We start from the raw sequence: 21,951 nt of genomic DNA, 5'->3' as shown, positions 1-21,951 counted from the left end.
TACCTCAATATTTTGAAAACATTTTCACCTGCATGCTGAGAATGCTAAGAATGGCAAGGAAGGCAATTGTGCATTTGCACAGCCTCCACTGCATTCATTTATAAATTACCTCATCACTGACTGAAATTAACACTGATTCTTACAGGCAATTTCTCAATTTCCAATGCTAATTACATTTTTTTTACTTTTAAATTCTGTACCACCTGTTTTGGGCAAGACATCTTAGGCAGCGCGACCGCATTTAATCACAATTTTAATTAACCGCCCTGTAGATGTGAAAAAGAAGCAATTATAATGTAGATGAATGATGATTTTTCTGCATTAAATTGTTTTGTTTCCCTGGTATGTTGATTGTAACACAGCACACAAATACAGTAACTGTACAATTTTTTTCTATTGTAATTTAGTAATTGTTTTTGGAAAACCAGTTTGGGAATGAGTGACTTCATCTGTTTACAAATTGATTGATACTGTTCACTCACTGATTGCTGCAGCGCATATTTCGGTATTGCACAGCCTAGCATAAAATATCATTAGAGATCCACAGGCTTGGCAGCACCATTTTGGAATCTGAAAATCAACTATAACCGAAGGAGGTTTTCCTTGAGCATACTAGCATCAGTTGGGGCTGATGAAGTGATCATCGAAACAATGGCTTTCCCAATTCCACCACTCGTAGAGACCCTTGGTTTCGATCTGACAGTCTACTGTGCTAAGTTTATGAATGGCTCTGCACCAGGCCTGGGAGCTGGGGGCTGGCAAGTCTGATGTTTGCACAACTCACTCAGATCTGTATCACAAGAAGCAGACAAGGAGGTAAGGAAACAACGATGGAAAATAAAGAGGTGCTGCTTTGGAAATGCAAGGGTTGTTCCCGACACCGGGCACAATGCACTGGTTGCTGTTGCTCTCGACGATCTCATCTCTACACTGTGATACAGAAAGATCACATTCGTGCTCCTGGCTTGAAGATACAGATCATTAAAGCCGTACCTCGTTGTAGATAAATTCAAAGATCTTATTTAGGTGAAGCTGAGCTTGTTGCTCATTCAGCCAGGAAGGAGGGAGGGGGAGGGGAAACCGCCACCAATCCCTGTTTCTTAGAAGATCTATGTTTACTCTTCTCACGTGAATTAGAGTTCCCTTTAGGAATGCTGAACACCAATAACACTCCCACTCCTAGTCTCCACAAAGTTCTCCTCTGTGAATACCAGCACCTCATTCCCTCCCCCCCCCCATCCCCGCATCCCTCCCCAAACACCCTTAGTTTCACAGGGCTGCTGTTGTCCAATGAATGATTCACCTGGGTAAGCCTTGGGCTAGCCCATTTCTTCTAGCCTGAAAAAAAGCGGGGTGGGGGGGGGGGAGGACAAAGCCATGTAAGCAATTGTGGAAGTGCAAAGAACACTATTCACAAGATCTCTACATTGTGACTCCTCGGTCTTGTGAAAAACAAAAACAGGAAACCCTGCCATTCCTAGAAGATCTTGAACTAGGACAGTTCATTAGAAGGTGAGAAGTTATGTTAATCTTAAGTATGCCTTTGTGGCAAGATGTTAACCAGGACTGCGGCCTTCACTTAGCGTACTCTAAAGATAAGTCAGGACAAAGTTGGGTGTTGGGGCATAAGACAGATCATCTATATTGCCTGTCTTCTTCCTAAACAGTTGTTAACCAAGTACTCTGTACATCAAACCGATGCCAAAGTTCGCTTTGCATATAAAGTAAGAATCTGTCCTACTAATCTACTCCTAAAGGGCATATTCTTTTGCCAGGTGGAAGATTTGGTGTGTAAATCTATTTCCTAAGGGATTAGACACAACCATCACTAGTGAAACTAAGAAAACAGATCACAGGGACTCTTGCAGGCTTGGCTGCTAGGAGGGTTAGGTCTTTTTCATTTATGACGCTGTGCAAAGACCTGAAATCCAAGCTTGTTCTTGCCTAGTCACCCCTCACCGGCAAGAATTACTGGTTTTAAGTGAACATGGAAGAAACTGACTATTTGAAAAAGAAAAAGGACATTCGTTTCAGTTTACAAACTAACTGTTAAGGCAATGTGCTTAAAGCAGGTGGGAACATAGCTGTCCTTTCTCCTGGAGATGCAGTTTCAGATTTTTAGTGTAATCTCACTGGTTATGAGCAGAAAGGCTTTCATGCCAGCGAATGTTTCTCTCTCCTTGGCCAGCTTCCTCACCTTGCTCCTGACAGGTCTCAGGAAAGATGCTGCTTTATGAATGGAGGGAAATAACCTTGAATATCTCAAATCGTAGGCTCTTTACATCATGGAAAGGGAGTGTTCTGGCAATCGACTTAATTTTTTTTTCTTTTCGTAAAGTTGTTCCAGCAATTATGCTTGTTTGGAAGTTTCTAAAAGTGGTAACATCTGTGCGCCTGCTGGGATGAGATGTCATCTCACAGACCTTCCTGGGAATGGCCTGTCTCTGAGCGAAAATAGAGTACCTGATCCCAGGCCTTAGTGGGTCTTAGCGGCCTGAGTCTTCCCACTCTGACCCACCGCACGTTCCTAAGAGCAGCGAGCTGCTTCCCATGACTACCTCCCCAATATAAACTTGCTAAACTAATCTCTCCGCAAACACTTGAAGCAAACCTGAAGAGAGAGAGGGGGGAAAATAAAATAAAACAAGAAGCAGAAAGGAACAAAACACTGGCCTAGATAAAACTCAAGACTCATTCAACCAGTTGTTGCTTTGCTTTGTTTTTGAAGAAGTAGTTGCTCTCTTTGGAACGAGGCTTTTTGCAACATTTTTTTATTAAGTCTCAATCCTCATTCTTTTTGTCATCTCTTAAATGGGGCTCACTGTAGCATCAATGCCCGGAGTCCTTTCTGGTTGCAATGTGCCTGCCCTTACAGGTATTTGCAAATGGAATCTTTTCCGAGTGTCTTTAAAAATATATAAGTCTGCCTGTCTCTCTTTTTAAAGTGTAACTGCACCTAGATTGTAACCGAAGGTAACGCTTCCTTAGGAGTCCATGTGAGACTCTACCGTTGGAAGGGAAGAATGGTTTTCAAGTATTGGTCAAAGCAAAAAGTAAATCTTTGACCCTAATAAGACTTTTTAAGACAGGAATCCCATTTTAAAATGGATAAGAGCTAAAAGGCTGCTGGCAATCTCTTTATTTTCCAAGCTGGGTTTTAATGCTGGTTACATAGAAACTGGACCAGCTCATAGGCCCCTGGGACCTTCCAAGTTAAAGCCTTTAAAATAAAGTTGGTAGGTAGTATTTGAAAACACTGTTCGGAATTTAAGTTTTAATATCTAGGAATAAACAGAGCATTAAATCAAGCAAAACTGTGACAAGGCCAATATGCACATGGTTGATGCCAGCGAGGCCTCTTCAGCCCTTTGTTCACAGCTTAACAAAACTGTGCCGTCACACCACTTTAGTTCAACAGCGCCTGTCGAATGGGCATCAGCAGATCAGCCAATGCCTGTCATACACAGAGCCAGAAGACGGGGTGAAAGCAAGGGCTTATTCGACCCTCAAGTTTGGTTAGGAAAGTGAAGAGGATTTTAAATCATCCAGTCAAGACACCTCCTGCCCTCACCGCAGCTAGAAGAGACGGCGAAGGATGGGGGAAAACGTCTAAAAAATAATAATAATAATAAAAATTTTCCCCTAAGACATGAAGGATGTTCAAAAACACTCAGGCAAAGGAAGTGCGTTCTTATTAAGAGCAATTATGAAAGTTTTACAGAGAGAGAATGTTTCTTACAGTGACATTCCAGAGGGTAAAAGAAGGACTTTCACATCATGGTGACTGTAAGGGTTTGCCACGTCTGTCTGGCCGGCACACAACTGAACGAATGTTCTTACGTTATCAGGCGAAGAGGGCATTCTGTTGACAAAGAGAACTGGCAACCCCGCAGAATGCAAAAGACTTTCTCTTCAAATATATTTTTTGGCTCGGTGGTTGCTTGTGTGGCCCCACATGCATTAACTGTTGAATTTACACTGTGTGCTGAGCCCTGGTCTCTGTGAACATTTATTTTGCTTCAGCAGAGAACTTTAAGAAGACAAAACTAGTGAAGAGGATTATCAACTTTCCTGTGGCTGACAATGATGGGGCGAGGAAAACTGCCTTCCTTTCCTCCTGTAACACGGATCATAAGACTTGTCTTTCAAGCTTTCATAAGTGCTAGGGAGGTGCCTCAGAACTTTCCTTCTGTTTAATTATGTGTGCCCACTCCTCTTTAGGCATCCAATCAGATGAAATAAGAGCAAAGCCCCCCGGAGCAGGGCTGGGGAGTCCTAGTGGTAAGAATTAAGCTGGAGGTGTTCGGCACATCCCCCTGCAAGCTCCTCGAGGCTCCAATTGCACTGAGCTCTGTGCATGTGGAGTTGAGATTTCCCTCTTACACGGAAGTTGAAAAGCTCTCACTGCCAACCACACTCCCCCTCTCCCTCTGTCTTTCACTCTGCCACTGTCAGTTTGCTGCCTGTACTTTAGCTGTCTCTTCTCCAGTCTCTGCCCTGTCAGTTTCTGGCCTGCCAATTTCAACTTGAAGCTTGACTGGGCTGATTTGATGCAAATACCTCCAGGGAAAACCCTGGAACTGATGAACAGTTATGTCAAGTCGATTTTGCACCATTGGGAAAAGGTAACCTCTGCGAGAAAAAAACCAACAAGGTTAAAGAGACAAGGGCTTTTTCACGTGTAATACCTCTGCTGCACATCTCGTTCGCTGTTTACCATCCCTCAGAAATTGTAACTGTCAGAATTAGTCCTAATTGCAGATGCGAAAGCTGCCATCATAATAAAAGCAGAGGCAGCGCAGGCAGTAAATGTAGCAGCCTAATTTGTGAGACTACAGAAAAGGTAGAGTAAATGAATATTTCATTACTTTAATTACCAGGGACTACTCTTTTCTTGCTGTCTTATGATAAGTGTTGCTGTAACTAGCAATAGCAAACATCCTCGAAAACATAAAGTGCAATAATCGTCCTGCTGTCAGGATCACCGCTCGGAAATACGAGCAGGGGAAAAAATATAATGGTTGATCTATTTCTTAGAGATTGCAGAAGTAGAAGATGGAAATTCATTTAATGTCAGGGGAAACACACACACACACACACACGCACATACACGCACCAGTAAACAGGTTTTAGTCAGAGAATAAGGACTCCAACAGAGAGAAGAAGGAGAAGGAGAAGAAAATAGGCTGAAATGTTTTATTTCTACATTTGAAATGTTAGATTAAAAAAAAGGCTAGAAAGTGGAAAGTAGAAGGCCATCGTGTTTGTATTTTTTTTGTGTGTTTGTATTTTTTAAGGCAGATTTTTGTTTGGCATTTCACCATGTGACAGCCCCGATGTTAGGAAATAAGACTCCCGTGACTAGGTCAAAGACAAGAGGCAAGCAAGTCGCTTTCAGATGATTAAGCAAAGGTGGGAAAAGTTCAACTTTGCAAAAGTTCAGATGGGCAGTGCAGCTCCATTCACAAAGACCAGGTGAAGCCTGCCCAGAAGAAGGGCTTCCCCGGCAGATGGAGAGTTCTGATGAAGAGGTTTGGGGAGTATGGATAATTACTCACCACTGATACCTTGAAAGTCTCTAGGCACCTCTCCGTTACTGTCAATTTCAGAGAAAGGGGTGGGGTGAAAGGTGGTTTGACGGTGGGATGTGCGAGGTGGGCCTGAGAGAAGGGGTGTGGTTGAGGAGGGTTGCTGAGACTGGTTGAAGCCAGCCTGTCTCTGCATTTATCACTCTGTCCCAGAGGAGCTGTTTGTTCAGCATAGCAGTTTGCCAGCACACAAACACCGTGGCCAAGAAGCCCTATCACAGAGCCTACTGACACGTATCATTTGTGGTCTTGCCTTCACAGGGCAAGGCTACCTCACACTTTATCTATGCCAGTCGAAAGCCCCACATGTCTCTAAATGTTCAGCTTAGTTCTAGACTCCTCCATTTTCCCTTCTTAGATATTGCAGATACCACTTTCAACCATACTCTTGATTAGCGACGCCAGAATGCTATTGTGAAAGTTCTAATGACTTGCCATCGATTTAGAATCGCCTTGGTTAAGACTGGTCATACTGGAGAAAACGGATAGAAAATCATTTGAAAGCACAAGCCTTATACTTCAGCCTCAATTATAAAGGAAAGTTTAGCTTCATAGGTGCAGGCGAGTCGCCTAAGGACCCCTGCGGCTGCTTCCCTTAGGATCCATCCCCTAAACCAGAGGGTGTCCTCACTCCCCACCTCTACTCTCACCGCACTGCTTCCAAGTGTTTCATTCATAAGAGATGTGATTGTAGTGAACATCATAGAGTTGGAGTGCCAGGGTACACGTGCGCATGTGTCTTGGGAAGGCGTGCACACATGTGGGCTATATTTGATTTTCCAATTCCCATCAGCAGAGCAAAGGTGATGGGAATTCTTTAGAGGACACCCATTTTTAATGCAGAGATTTCCCCCCTCTTAATGGGCCTATTTATTATGAAAACACAGCTTACTGAGTTCTTTATATATAAACCTCACCTTTCAAAACTGAGAAATCTCATGATGTGATACACTTCCATTGATGTGCTTTGTGTCTAAAATAAGAACTTAGATACTTCCAAGAATAGGCAAATTGCAAAGTTTCTTTGGTTACAGCTACTCAGATACACAAGACAATATGAATGCAACCTAAGCTAAGGAATGATGCGGGCTATGTAGATCATCTGGGCAATGAGTTATTTGAAATAGTCACCTGAGAGAGAGAGAGAGAGAGAGAGAGAGAGAGAGAGAGAGAGAGAGAGAGAGAGAGAGAAATAGAGAGAGAATTCCAGAGAGCAAAGATCTTATATAGCATGATATCTTAATCTGTTGATCTATGATTGATTGCTTCTTACTTTAGGGACAGGGGGTTATCACCTTGTCAAGAGTGACTTTCTTATAAAAAGACGTAAGAAATGGTATATAAAGAACAAAAAATCACTATGTTGTCATATTATCAGCATGACTATTAATGAGGAATTCACTATAGTTTTTCATGTAGGATATGTTTTGTCATTGTGTCATGGAAAACCACTCATGACAATTATCTACTCCAGAAAGGATGGGGCCATTTACCTCCATCCCCTGAAATTATTCGCAATGCTCTCCACATCTCCTGGTGATTAAAACAACAACAACAACAACACATTTCCATATTTGCTCCCAGAATGAAATCAACTGAACTCGCCAATTCTGTGTTTATGCTTGAATCAGAAGCATACCTTCCTATAAGTCAGATTGTTTGATGTAGTTTCAAAATTTTCAGTTTAATAACTAGAGCTTTTCATGTTGCTACCAACATGTGTGGGTTTAAATGGAGATAGCAAATAGCCACTAAGAAACATGAAGAATGCCCTAAAAAGGGTTAAATACAGCAGGACATACAATTGAATGCCATAAATTATAGGAAAATTCACCCGGAGTCTTAATTTTATAAGTACTGTGGTTTTTTTTGTTTTGTTTTTTAAAAAAGGCATCACCCCAGAATAGCCAATATCTATCCTAATATTTCTACATTGTCTTCTATTTCTAGCAGCTACTTCGAATACCATCCCTTCAATTCAGCACACTGTAATAGAACTGAATTTGTAAATAATCATGAATCATTAAGGTGATTACATTCCTCAGCTGAAAACTGAAAGCAAAGTTCAATCAGATCCTGCTCAGAATGCTTGCTCCTCACACACACGTCTATACACAGTGGTCGTTTTCCCAAAGTCCCGTTTTTAGAAGCCCATATTAATTTCCTAACCAAGACGGCAGCAAGTGTAAATGGCTGCATCAGCGGGCACACGTTCTGGGGCCACGAACACACAGTATCTGAAGAGAAATCGATCACCGTCCTTCTCCTTTCCCTGTTCCACTCTAACTTTCCTGTCAGAAGCCTGAAAAAATATGCACAGTGACTGCTGCTGAGGGGAGACAAAGTTTAACTTCTGGGCTGGCAATCGGAGAATAATTCATGAGCAGATTTCGAGCAAATGATATGATTTGCTAAATTTTGGTGTTTGATTTATATTTATGTACTCCTGCTACTGCGAAGGTTTTGCCAACCTCAATTAGATCATGAATGAGATCATTTTAATTCAGCCCCCAAACTGTGACCTGACCATGGTCTGAAAGTGTTCAAAAAGTAATTTTAAGCCTCCCTTTGATTTGAAAAGGAATACTGCATGCTTGGTCGTTCATACAAATAACATAAAACTTAATTATTGGATGATTTGGCAGAGGACCTTCTTGCCAAACAACAGTCAATGCCAGCTACTGTAATGCTGGTGCTGCCCGGGCCCCCAAGCGCACAGCCCCCTTGTAGGCATGCACTTGTTCATTGTGTCGCAGGGCAAGATGCTTTCAAATAGAATTCATGGATGGGGGGGGGGGGAGCAAGGAGGCAGTGGGAAGGGCGTGCCATCTTTATAACTCCAGTTAAAAAATGCTGTCTCACCTAGAGGGGAAGTGGATCTGCGCTGTCAAATTACCAGGAGGCGGTGACAAAGGGAGCTTGCAGCCTGACACACGGTGTAACAACATAGCAAACACCTTTAATTCTGTCATGTCTCATACCCTTTACTTTCTCACACATTTATGGCTGCTCGAACATTGACACCTACACTCTTTTTCGAAACTAAATAAGGCAATCTTATTTAAGCCCAAATGCAACACCTGTAAGTTATTCTTGTGCCCGGCAAAAAATAACCATTAACTCCTTCCTCTTGTAAATGCCTCTCTGCCAGCTTTGCGAAGCCTCGAGTTGGTAACGGCTGGACTGAGGCCCTGGCTCTGAGGTTCACATGACCTCCCAAGTTCTGAAAGATAGGCAATACTTCCCCCTTGCAAAGATGCAAAGACTGAGATAGTGTCACCGTCCAATTGGCCTCCTCCAGCTTTTCAACGTGAAGCCCTTTCCTCAGCACCAACTTCTGGTGTCTTCTCCAGCCAGGGGACAGGCCCAGCTGTTCTGGTCCCTCCGGCTACCGTAGTCAAAGGTTTTAAAAGCAAGAAGTGAAAATAGATTTTTCTAAAGGTATTTCCTGGAATTCTCAATGTGCTGCCTCGATTCCTTCCTTGCTTTTTTCCTGACACCCCCTCCCCAGCCCCCCACCAATGATCACCCAATGATAAAAGGGCTCATGAGCAATGTAAGTCCACCTCATCTAATTAAACCACATTGTTTCAAAAAGCTTGAACACTTTTCATGCCGACACGACTTGTCCGAATCATAAACTGCTAGAGCCAGAATTCTGAACGTCTTTAGACAAGCCAGAATTTTTATCTGCGGAGCAAAAAGGGCCAGGCATGCAAAGAGTTAAGGCGTCTCCTGTATTGCTGGGGAGGTTAATATTACAGAGGCCTGGTAAAGCATTATCCCTGTACCTCACTTCACCAAAGCCTCCTTTTGCAGACAGACTCCCACTTTCCCCCCAAGTATCCAAAGGTGTTTACTGAAGTAAATCTGCCTAAATCCCTCATTGCTTAGGTCATGAGGGTGGATAGGAAGGGTGGAAGGTGTAGGGATAATCTCTTTTTGCAAATTCTGTAAACCTTCTTGGTGGCTGGGGGGGGGGGAGGAAAAATGGGAATCTGTGTCACATGCTCGTGTACAACTTGTAATGTCTCCGCTGATTTTCTTCTTAGAAGAGAAATTAGTCGCCCTGGTTTTTGGGAAACATTATTCACTGTGCTTGCTCTTTGAAGCAGTTGCACATCCAAAGTTTGCGTGTGTGTGTGTGTGTGTGTGTGTGTGTGTTGTATGCTTAATCTAGAAGAAACTGTTGGGATCTTAAATGTGGTTTCAGAAAGGAGAGAGAGAGAGAGAGAGAGAGAGAGAGAGAGAGAGAGAGAGAGAGAGAGAGAGAGAGAGAGAGAGAGAGAGAGAGAGAATGTGTTTAGGAGCAAGATAACTGGAAAGTTCTCACGCAAGCTCTCTGCTCTTGCTGTGGTCTCCTTCTGATACCACTGACTGCATGTTACTTTTACATGTTGAAAATGGAGGCAAGTGACACAGTCAAAGCTGACAGGTCCGCCTTGGATGGTTTAAACCGTTCCCAGGAAAAAGGCGCCCTTGGGGCACCCACTTTCTCTCAGGAGAACGTGAGCACCGCCAAGCCCTCCCGGAGAACCGTAGAGCCTCCAGTCGGAGAGACAAAAAGGCTGGCATCTCACAAATGTGAAACATACTAAAAAAATCTGAAAAAAAAAAGTATGGAGAAGGTGTGAAAAACGTGGCACTTTACAGCCCTCAAAGCTTTTTAAAATAGAACAACTTTCCCCCCTAAAATTCTTTTCAGAGATTTTCCCCCCTCCTTTTTTTTTGGCTCATTTGAGAGTTTCTTTCTTGGCTTTTTTCCTTTCATTTGAAAATATGAATTATCATAAAAAATGAAGGGGGAAAATGAGAAAGTCTTTTCCAGTTTTCCTGAGGATTTATCAGTGTGCTGAGGCAGGGTGTCACCGTGGCTCCCTGGTGCCCTGGTCCAGAAACCCATCCAGAAAGTCACAGCAGGCACGCAGGAGACTGTGAGCATCCCTCCTCCTCCTCCTCCTCCTCCTCCTCTTCCTCCTCCTCCTCTGCGAAGCCTCCAGCTGGCCCCTTCCCATCCACCCCCACCCCCCTCACCTTCCTACTCGAATGGTAAACAATAATCGTTAGGAGCGGCACCTAACAGGCAGCACTCGAGGGCTGGACGTCCACACACCTGACCCCGAGTCTCACGGGCTTCTAGGGGTAGAATCTGATCTCTCCCTGACACCATTCCCCTCAAGTGTTGAGCGGGAGGCCGTAACAGTACACACATGCATCTTGTAACACTATATGCCTGTCAGGAGCGACAGGGCCTGGTGGAGCATCAACTATATAAGGCTGGTAACTAGGGGAGGCCCAACAAACAGCCACAAACACCTAAGTTATTTTACCCAGCCACTCTCCTCTCTCTTCCCTCTCCTCTTCTCTCTCTCTCTCTCTCTCTCTCTCTCTCTCTCTCTCTCTCTCTCTCTCTCTCTCTCTCTCTCTCTTTCTTTTCATCTTGGCTTTCTGTGGCAGAATGCAAATGGAGCCTGCCGGCGGTGAAAGGGCTGAATTGTGATTAAGAAGAAGAAGAGCCTCTTTCTTTGTTCTCCCCTCAGGGGATGTTTACTGGGAGAGACACAGCGGATCAGATATGAAAGGCATTCAGGTCAGCATTGATGTGAGCGAAAGTGAAATCATACCTAAGGCATTCAAAAGACCGCCGTGTCAGGGGTCCAGCTAACGGTGCAGCTACTGTGTGTGCGTGCATGTGTGTGTGTGTGTGTGTGTGTGTGTGTGTGTGTGTGTGTGTGTGTTCCCCCTGAGAGGCAAACAGTTTTTCAGACTGGTGATTTTTCCCCCTCCCTAATTTACTACAATATTATAAAAGTTTCCCCCATCTTGTCGACCTCCCACCAATAACACAAGACTCCTCGTGGACCACACGTGAAACCAGACCAACTTCTTTCTACTGCCTGTATTAGCTAAATGAATCAGCAAGACACCATCTGAACTGTGAAACCCTTTAAAAAAGCAGGTGTATTCATGTGCACGACATACATGCATAAGCTGCAGTGGCGAGCTGAATGGAGACAAAAGCCAACATACACACACAGCATAAACACAGTACAGAACTCCTTAAAACGAAATCCTTTATTTACTTGGTAAGCTACTAGTTATGCTTTTCCTGAGAGCAGTCTAACATGACTGTCACCTCTCAGGATAGAAGTATTTGACACATAGCTATTAAGGCAGAGGCTTCCATAAAGCCTCCTTGGAAAAAGTGCTTGATGGATAAACACTTGGATCCTACTTTTTAAAAGTTTATCCTCCTCAACGCTCAAATAGTCATTCAATAGATTTTTCCAAGTGGTAAGCTGACGCTGTTGGCATAAACAGAGCTGTGTAAATATATACAAGATTCACAAATCACGGCAACCATACAAATAACGAGGAGGTGCCTGGATGTTTCAAGGCATAAACATGAAACGAAGAAGGGGAAAGGGACATCCCATTTCATCTTCTGATTGCTGAGGAAAGAAAAGAAATAGGCGGTGGGGGGGGGGGCTGGTGGTGGTGGGGGGAAGCGTTGGATAAGACTCTATTTATTGGCTTTAAATAATTCTTTCCTCTGCTCTGAATTTGTTTTTCAACCTTCACATCTTAGCTAAGGAGCCTAGTTGGGCTTACGTTAACATCTGCTTTTGTGGGGACATTTAATTCTGTACATTTTCAACTAGTGTTTCTGCATCGCAGATTTTCTTCCTTTATCTCTTTGCTCTAAAAAGACAACCAAAGAGCAATCAAAAAGGTGTCTGACTTGGCCATTCAGACAATTGCCCCCTTGTGGGAATGCCGGAATGAATGGTGCAGTGGACACCCCAGCACCATTGACGTTATAAACATGTAAATGAAACACATTAGGGCAGACAATCAATTGTCTGTGAGCGTTGCAAACCTGCACGCCCTCTCTCTGTGACAGGCACAAAATAGTGTCTACCTTGGGAAGCCATGGTGCCAGAGAGGAAAAAGACAAAGAGTTCCCTTTCATACAGAAGAAAATGCACCTTAAAAGCCTTGGAAGAATGCACAGGACAAAAACAGTTGGAAGGGAAAGAATCTCCCACATCTTGAAGTAAACACGGCCTTACCAGGGAGCTGGTAACACTCTCCTTTCTACTTTCAGGGTAGACCCTCGTCCCCCCCCTCCACCCCCACCCCAACCCACCGAAATAGTACTGAAATGGCATTAGGGTCCTTGCTAACCTCTTGGTATTTTCTTTACATTGGGAGAACGAATTAAGAAAGCAATCATCCAAAGCACATAGCGTTGCAGGCTAGGAGGGAACTTTTATCTGGGCTTTTATTCTTATTTGAAAATAAATGCTTGGAAACATAAACCCATTTTTTAAAAATTTGGCAACAAAGAGATCATGTACAGTTCAAAATCCTTAGCCCAACCCAAACCCCTGCTAGAGCGTCACTCTCTGGATGCCAGTAGCCTGGTGGCTATGCTGTGAAGGCAGGTTTCTACTTCAATCCGGTCCATTTCTCCAAAGCAAAATAAAATGGACTCGTCGAACTATACGGCCCCCAGCCTGGTGTGGTTGTGTGTGCAGCATGACACAATTTGCAGAAGATCTGCACAGAAAAAAGGATGGAGGTGGATCTCTCTGGAGCACCCTAAGGGCTGGTACCTGCCACGGGAACTGCCTCTCAGTGTCTCCAGGGTCAGCAAACCGGGTTTCCTGTACGCTCATCAACTTGATGAAGGAAGTTACATGCCCAAGGTTTGTGTGCTCACAAAGACAACCAAGTCTGAAATGCCTACACTCTGAGAAACTTCCCAGTCTCAGTGTGTAAGTGTACGGAGGGGCTCTCTGACTCAAAGCCCCACTCCAACTTCAGCTCTCAGGGAGAAGAGCTGGGAGCTCTATCCTTCAGAAGGGGCTGACAGCATTTCCTTTCCCTGTCACTTAATCACCTCTGAGAAGGGAGCAACTTCTCAGTCCATTGCCCTTAGGCATCACCACCAGTACCTCCCCTCCCTTCAAGGGAGTGGTAAGAAGAAGGGGTTCATTATAAACAGGGATAATCATTTCTGCTCATCTGCTTGCTTCTGCTCTAGGAGGCAAAGCCTTCAAAGCATCCAACTTTATCCTCTTTCAGTATTCCTGAAGACCAGAGCCGTCAAGGCGTTTGGAAAACGCTCCCTATCTGCTCCACCCAGTCCCCAACCCTTTAGTTGAAACTTTGAAGTTGGCGTGGGAGGGGTGGGGTGGGGTGGGGGAGGATCAGGCTTAACTTTTCTTTCCTTCCCTCATCACTTTCCCCTCTGATACAGTTCTTTTCTCCCCTAAAACCGTTCTTCCAAACATAACTTCATCCCCGCTCCTGCAACAAGCAGTTTCTGGATTTGATTTTAGTTGCAACGTGAGTGAGTGAGTGAGTGAGTGAGTGAGTGAGTGAGTGAGTGAGTGAGTGAGATTTTTCAGTGGCTGGTGCTGGGAGTCAGCAGGCAGGCCTCACTTCTCAGGCTCTGCAGGAGGTGGGAGGGAAGCAGGAGCATCCCCAGCAGCCAATGCCTGAAACCAGGGCAAAGGCAACAAACTTTGCAAGTTACAAACCGGCTGCGACAGGGGAAGGAGGGCAGCAGAGCAGGCATCTGCAGCTCAGTCTGAAGTGAAGGCTATGTGGAGATAGTGGGGTGTAATCAAAGGCATACAAAAGGGGGGCTGGGTTTCCCTCAACCCCTCCTCTCCAGCTTCAGTGAAAGTATTACCAAGTGAGTCAGGGGACTAGAGATCATCTGACCGAACTTTCTTGAAACTGACACACATTCTTGTCTGGGGGGTAACTCACTTCTGCCCCCCCCCCACTCCTCCTGTTCTCCAGCACATCTTATTTTCTTAGAAGGTATTTCATCCCTTTCCAGGTGGGGGCAAGGGGACTGACTGCCTGCTATGAGTTACCTTGGCCCTGACACTGGATTTTGTCTCAGGCATCTTGCTAGCCTCAGAATCTTGAAGAGTGGCGTCTAGAGACTTCTGAAAGCGAGAGACTTCTATCTTTCTTTCCCTCACACTGCCTCCTTCTCCTTTGCTTTTTAATAACTGTATGCAGCATTGCTTCCTCCCCCACATTGCAGACCAGCTTTGCAAATGCACACACACACACACACACACACACACACAGCTTTACAAGTTCATCCTTAGACTATGTGTATCTATGATGTTTGTTTCATTAAAATCTACTCCTCGGGATGACCTTTACATATATAAAAAAGCTTTTACTTTTATAGTGACGATCGCCAGTATTCCTTTCTAGGAATTTCTATATGATTTGGATAAGCATCATCATATTTAGTGTTAGCAGCAAAGACACCAGCCCCAACGTGACATCTTTTCCATGGATCCAGGAAAGAAGAAAAATCCACTCAGTTCAGATAAATCCTGGCAATTCCCAACGGGAAAAGATACGTGCCTGATGTGAAAGAGATGGGAAGAGGGACAAGGGGGGCGGGGAAAGGAGAGGAAGAGGAAGGGGACTTTTCTACATGTTTCTCCAAATCAGGACACTGCCCAGTCAAATGAAATCCAAACAAGAAAAACAAGAACAACAACAACAAGTCCCAGCCTATTTCCCACAGTTGTTTGGAAAAAAGAGGCAGGTAATAGTCAAAGTTAGAGTGCAATGGCCATGCTTGGTGTTAAGTGCTCAGGACCTTAAAATACAGTTCGCCTTCCCACTCCGGGGTGTGGAGGCTTCTCCCAAGTTAGTGCCTGGGGGTGGGGTGGAAGGACTTTGCAGCTTCCGTGGGTGTACACCTCCATAAAGCTTACTTCACCTGCAAAACCCCTATTGGGCCTCCCTTATCTGCTGCCCCCCTCGGGTTCCCTGGGAGCTTGGAGTCCTCTCTTTCTCTAGAGCTGGGCTCGGGCCTGACCTCGAGCCAGGCTGGACTGGTCTTTGGTGGCAAAATCCCTTGGGGGTGGGAGGGGGTGGGAGGCCGAAGGTAAGAAGAAACACTCTAACCTAGCTGTCCCACGAAAGAGCAGGGACCTGGCTTCAAGTCTCAAGTCCCTTTCTCTGGCTCACCCCCGCTTAAGAAAAAAAAAAAAAAGACTGTTTAACAGAAGAAGAAAAGCCCCTGGCACAAGGCTTTTTGTTATCCAGTTGATCAGCAACGTGCTTTAGATACTTGTCAGAGAGGGGGTAGCCCCACAACAGACATTGATTTTAGGAAATCAATAACCAACATTTAATAAAAAGAACAGTGGAAACGCAAGAGAGGAGAGGGGGGCATTAGGTGTGATTTTAGTGTCTCCTCAATTACCCAGAGATGGGCAAGAGGAGGTTTCCCATGCATGGACCACCTTAAATAATGCCAGATATACCAACATGGAAAAAAATTAAATTAAAAAAGGGAGAGGGGGAGAGAGACTTAAAAAGCAGCAGCTTGAACGGGATCTCGGAATACATTATTGTAGTTGTTTTTTGTAATACTAAGCCAAGCAAATAGATCAAAGGCAGCACAAAGGGGAAAGACAGGATATCGTAAGGAACAGTTTCTGACTAAAATTCCTCTATCACTCCCCCATATGGCTCGACACCTCCACCACAACAAGCAAGACACACACACACACACACTCACACGCACGCGCGCACACAAAACCTAGAGAGAGAGAAAGAGAGAGAGAGAGAGAGAGAGAGAGAGAGAGAGAGAGAGAGAGAGAAGCATCATTCGTCTCTAATCAAAATTCTCTCGTCTTTGTGTTTGTCTCTCCCCAGCACCCCGCACTGCGCCCCCTCCGCGCCGCGCAGCTCCAGGGTGGGCGGAGGGCGCGCACAACCTTCGCCCCTAGAGGAAAGTTGCTCCAAGTGGGCCCCGCTGGTCCCCGCGAGGCGCGGGCCCGGGTTGCAGGCGGCCCGCGGGCCCGAGCTCCCGCCCAGCGCCGGAGCGTCTCGGCGGCCCCGCGCCGGGCATCGGCCGCGAGCGCAGGGAGCCAGAAGTTTCCTTGCCGGGGCTGGGCAGGCGCTCGCGGGCTCGTGTGTTGGGGGGATTGGTTTATTCCTTCCCAACTCTCGAGCCCCGCGGCGCTCGCTCGCGTCCCCAGCCCCCTCCCCTCCCCCCGGCGCCGGCCGCGCTCTTGCCAATCACTTTTCTCTTTTATTCCCACGATTTTGTTGGGGGTTATACCTAGCGGGGGAAAGGAGGGGGGCGGGCGGTCTCTCGCTCGCTCGCTCGCTCTCCCTCTCTGTGTCCTTTCTCGGCCTCTCTCTCCAAGATGGACCGACTCAACTGTCAGTCCTCCCCGAGTCGCCCACCTCGGGTCGGTGCGTCCACCTCGCACCCCCCATCTCCTTCCTCCTTCCGGACTCGGGCTGGATCCCGGGCTCCTCCTGCCCGGGTGGAAACTGCCCGGAAAAGTCGCCCTGCGCCCCTCGACTGCGCGCGTTCCCGGCGCGGGGGACGGAGCCCCGGGGAGGGGCGCCCCCGCCGCCCCCGCCGCCCCCCAGCCCGAGCCCGCTCGGACCCCGCCGGACCCCCACGGGGCCCAGCGAGTCCCTCCCACCCGGGCTCCCGGCCGCCCGGCGGCCCCCGCTGCCCGCGGACCGTTACTTGGCGCTCGGAGAGGCGTTTGTGCAAATCCCGCAAGAAACTTTGAGCCCCGGCGGCGGCACGGCGTCGCGTCCCCACGCCCGCCCGCCTGCCCGCCCGCGCGCGCGGTCCCGGGACCACGTCCGCCCCCGGCCCGCGAACCGGCCCGACCAACGCCGGGGCCCCCGCCCAGCTCGGCGCTCCCGCAGCCTGGCCGGGGACCCGCGGGCCCGGCGGGAGCCGAGAGGAAGGCAGAGGGGCGGCGGCGGCGGGGCGTGGGGCGCGGGGCCCGGCCGGACCCCACGCTCGGCGCCCCGGCGCTCCCTTCGCCCGGCGCTGCCCCCCCCCCCACAGTTCCCCCCCACCCGGCCGGGCGGCCCGGCGCCGCGGGCTCCGGCGCCGGCCGCGGAGGGAGGCTGCCCCGCGAGCTCCGGGCGCCGCCGCCGCCTCGGTGCCTTCCCCGTTCCCCCCGCCTTCTCCCCGGGTTTGGAGCCGCGGCGTGGCCCGGAAAAGTTTGGTTGGGGCCGCTTCTTACCGTTTTTCCTTCTGGGATTGGCTTGTTTGCGCCTCTTGCACCGGGGGCCATCCGCCATGATCGGCTGCTTCATTGATAAGAGCGGATCAGATGGCAGTTCGCATGGACTCGGCGCCCTGCTTCGGCAGCACGCAGGCTCGATCTAGCAACCAAACACAGCGACAATGTGGGCATCGCCCGCGCCCATTGAAACGCGCGCGGGCCGCCCAGGGGAGCCGGGCCAGGGCCCCGGCGAGCACCCATCCGCGCCCCCCAACGCCAAAGCGAAACTTCGGCGGCCCCCACCCCACCCCCACCCCCCCACCTCCAGCCTTGGCCCCGAGGCGCTTTGTGTTTGTTACTGTTTGGTGTGTTGCACCCGCGAAGGGATCAGAGAGACAAGAATTACATCTTCAAAATGAGTCATAACTCCTGACCGTATGAGGGAATGCACGCGGCGGTACAGTCGGCTGTTTGACTCAGGGCTAGGCGGACCCCTTCCTCCGAAAGTCCTCAGCCCGGCTCAGGAACTTGGGGTGAGGTGAGGCTTTCTTTCGCTCTCATCTTGCCCCCCCCACCCCACCCCGAACTCCCCAGAGGAAACAAACAAACAAATAAACAAACATCGCGAAAGAGCCCCCCAGCTGAAGCACACTCTGGTAAATTGATAATAGTAATTATAGGAAGCCCACTTGCCCCGCGCCCCCTCCCCTCCCCTTTCGGAGTTAATCGAGGCACAGTCTCCACCCGCCCCCTCCTCAAATTAAGATCCCCCTTTCACGCCGCCATAAGAAATATAATTATAAGCTCCTCTGGACACTGACACCCCCCTCCCCCGCCACTTGGACAATATTTACTTAAGTCTCCCCCCCCACCCCCCCAACACACTTCACTCACATACAAGCTCCCCACCCTGGTGCCCCTTAAAGAGTTCCAGTAGAAAAAAATTTTTTTTTCTTTCTTAAGAAAAGAAAGAGAAAGTCTAACCGTACACAGTACGGCGATACTTTTAAGCTCTCCTAAATGTTTCTATCGTTTCTGGCTTCGAAACTTTTGTACCTAAATATCGAGAGAGGCGCTGCATTTTTTTTTCCCAGCTGAACCTGTCAAAACTTGGAGAAGGGGAATCTCTCGGAGGCAGGCAGCAGAGGAGGAGAATCCTGAAACTCGGTGGAGGTGGGGAAGACGCCGTGCCTCGAGGATTAGTTTAAACAGGGGGCTATAAAAGATGTAACAGATGCAAACTGTAACACAAGGGCCATTAACCCTTTCCCTGCCGCGCACACTACGTCCCCACGCCCCACACCTATTGTCTCCCGTGCTAGCAGCTTTTGGGAAAACCTGGAAAGTGAGTATCAGTTTCCACACATTTGTTGAGAGGGGTGGTGGTGGTGGTAGGGGTGGGTTGGGGGGTGCGGTGAGAAGGGGAAGTGGACCTTTTAGAAAGCACCTTAAATTTAACCTAGGCATGCAAAAAGACTTTTCATTTAAGTTGGGCACATTTTGTCATTTCTTGGCTTTCCCACTGTTTTGAAATTGTTGGGAAAATTCTGAAATAAAGAAACGGTCACACAAGTGTCTGGGATGAAACAGCTGGCCTGTCTGTATTCATGCTGAGACTTACACACGATTGCATATAAATACATGTTTAATAAAGTAAGCTGTTAGTTTTATGAGCATGTGTGTGTGAGGGAGACAGGGCATTTGTGCTGTAAACTTTATCTCTGCCTGTTATTTCTTACTCTCGAGTTAGTAATCTTGCCCTCATCATTATAGGGGAGCATGTAAAATATATAAGTAGGTGAGAGATAAACATGTTCCAGTGAGCCGAGCTCGCCACTGCTCCTGGGAACTCCTGATATCGCTGGCTCTTGACTTTTCAGTGCTAAAGTATGGACTGGAATTGTATGTATGTGTGCCTGTGCGTGTCCATGTTTATCTGACTTTGCCATTTAAAACACAATCCCCAAAGTGATCCTTCCCTGAAGACCCTGCTATCCTGACAGCAATTTTCTTCCCAGTTGTTGTGCTCACCCCCCACTTTGGTAAACGACTCGGGTTCCATGAGGACTTTCACTTCTTTATTTATGATCACAGAAACTGAGGTGTTACTTCACACACACACAGAAAGAATGAAATAAAGAAATGAAACTCGCTAAGCAGACAAAAACAGGCAACTTTCTGCTTAGAAAACAGCCCTTCTCCGCTGGGAGAGGCTGGACTGCTGTGCCTAAAAGAAAGACTTGCATCCGAATTTTGCTAGATCCGTATCAATCAAGTTTTGTAATTATTAACAGGTATTTGCCAAGTTTTAATTGCTGAATATAATGAATTAGAATCAGATGCAAAAATGGTGCAGAAACTCTCCCCTGGACGAGCTTGTATTCCAGCCATACAGTTCGTTCTCAATAAAACTTTTCCCCAGCTGGGTAGAAAGGCACCTTAGGTTACCTGGATGGACAGGTACAGGGCGAATTATTGAGGGGGGGGGGAAAGGAGGGGGAAAAAAAGGAGAGGGCTGGAGTTGTGAGGGAAAGGAAGAAGCCACTCCTGGGAAAAGCTGCCTATAACCGAGCCAACCCCACCTGAAATTCCTACCCGCAGACACCCCTCTCACTTCAGACTCACAGGCTCACTCGAAACGAGAAAACTAGAAAAGGAGGGTGGGGGAAGAGCACACCAAAAAAGGGGTAACAAGAGAGAAAGGGGGAAAAAAACCTACCTGCGAAGTCTTGTTTGTAGTTTTGGCCAGAAATGGTGAGAAGAAAAAGCATGAAGAAGCCGCGAAGTGTGGGGGAGAAAAAGGTGGAAGCGAAGAAACAGCTCCCGGAGCAAACTGTACAAAACCTCGCCAAGAGTGTTGGGAGGCAGGACCGTTATTCCTGCGGAGCAGGTTAGAACTGATCTCTTTCGGCCACTCCAGGAAACACAAACCTGGGGACGGACTGACGTGTTACGCCTCTTCTAATGACATTTTTTTCTTTTTCTTTTCTGTAGGAGAGAGAGGAGAGACCCTGAAACACGCGCCACCTATCTTTGTGGGGAGGGATAATTGAAGCGCCCTGAGCGTGAGCATCATGTGAAAACGTGATCGCCAAGTTTCTCTCTGGGAAAGGATCTGGGATAGATTATACCTTGAAGTCTCCGCAAACGCTTTAGTGGAAGAAATGAAATTCCACCTCCCTCCCTTCCTCTCTCCCTCCCTCCCTCCCTCCCTCCCATCTCCACGCCCCCCCCCCCCCCCCCCCCCCCCGTCAAGCCTTTGGCATCATTATCCTCATCACTAAATCCTACTGAGTACAGGGCGGAAAACGGTGCACACCATTCACAGAACTGGAGAACTCCAAGGGGCGAAAGTTAAAGGGAAAGGTCCCGGGTCCTCAAGGCAGATTGCCTCTTCTTAGGCAGCTAGAACGTCCAGATTGAAGGTGCACATTAAGTTGTATGGGTTTCTCAGCATAGCTTCTTGAACTGAATTATTTGCCCTTTCCCTTAATTTTTTTTCCCTTTTAGATGCCAGAACCAGAAGAGAAAAAAAAAAAAAAAAACAAGAAGCAGCATGTGAACTGTATCTTAGACTGTGTGTTGAAGTGAGTGTGTGTGTGTGTGTGTGTGTGCATGCTTGTGTGTGATGGATATCTGGATTTGATCCCAATGCCCAAAAGTTGTTTGGCTTTTTTTTTAAGGGTCTCTAAGTAAATTAACATAAGACACAGGGTTGAGTGATCTCTGAATTTCTCTCTCTCTCTCTGCATCTCACGGGGACCTTACTACAAAGTGAGGGAAGAGAGTGTAGGGAGGGAGGAAGAAAGGGAGAAGAAGGCCATTCGCAGGGAAGAAAGGGAACAAGATAAAACGGCATGGGGTCTAAGTTTTGGGGCATATATTTTTTTGATATTGCAATTAAAGTAAAATTAAAAAGAAAAGACTCCACCTTTGCTCTGGAGGGATTGGTTATGCAAATATGGAAGGGATTTCCTGGAGAATACAGCTTTCTACTGTATGGTTAATTAAATAATCACTCAAAAGCTTCCAACGTGACGCTTCTGTCGTAATCCAATCAGGTTACATAGGTCCTAAACAAGAAAGATATTTTCCACATCTGGAAGTCAGCAATTTAGCAAGTACTGCACATTATTAACCAATTCAGAGCCCACTTCCCAGGGGAATTTTTTTTGAAGTTTAAGTGTTCTTAACCAATGCTCTGCTGTTTTGTTAATCAAAAAGCTGGTTTACACTACACATAATTGGAACTAATATAGAAGTAAATAAAGACAGCCAAATTTGAGGATGCTGAGCACAGGCATTTATCGGAAAGGAAGAAA

General features: G+C 47.0%; 1 protein-coding gene and 1 long non-coding RNA gene across 6 annotated transcripts in view; one reads left to right on the top strand and one right to left on the bottom strand.

Moving 5' to 3' along the window:
* Window positions 1-20,762, bottom strand: part of ZEB2 (zinc finger E-box binding homeobox 2) — a 141,889-nt gene extending 121,127 nt beyond the window's left edge. For 2 of the 5 annotated variants that reach the window (XM_075529848.1, XM_075529852.1), the window contains exons 1-2: window positions 20,349-20,762; window positions 17,648-17,789 (exon numbers count right to left, since the gene is read on the bottom strand). In XM_075529848.1, the coding sequence (XP_075385963.1) occupies window positions 17,648-17,720 (73 nt within the window). In that variant the 5' untranslated portion in view covers window positions 17,721-17,789; window positions 20,349-20,762. Of the gene's footprint in view, window positions 1-17,647; window positions 17,790-17,951; window positions 18,008-18,685; window positions 18,708-20,348 lie in introns of those variants that run through there. The other 3 variants (XM_075529850.1, XM_075529851.1, XM_075529849.1) reach the window with 3 other exon arrangements.
* LOC142424556 (uncharacterized) lies at window positions 18,728-20,781 on the top strand. The gene is made up of 3 exons (XR_012779372.1): window positions 18,728-18,974; window positions 20,369-20,519; window positions 20,624-20,781. It is a non-coding gene; the product is annotated as an uncharacterized LOC142424556 (long non-coding RNA).
* Window positions 20,782-21,951: the final 1,170 nt, after the last annotated feature.

Source organism: Tenrec ecaudatus, chromosome 13 (genome assembly GCF_050624435.1).
Source record: "Tenrec ecaudatus isolate mTenEca1 chromosome 13, mTenEca1.hap1, whole genome shotgun sequence".
In the NCBI taxonomy this organism is placed as follows: domain Eukaryota; kingdom Metazoa; phylum Chordata; class Mammalia; order Afrosoricida; family Tenrecidae; genus Tenrec; species Tenrec ecaudatus.
Note: the sequence above shows the minus strand (reverse complement) of the source record. Positions and strands in the feature narration are given on the sequence as shown.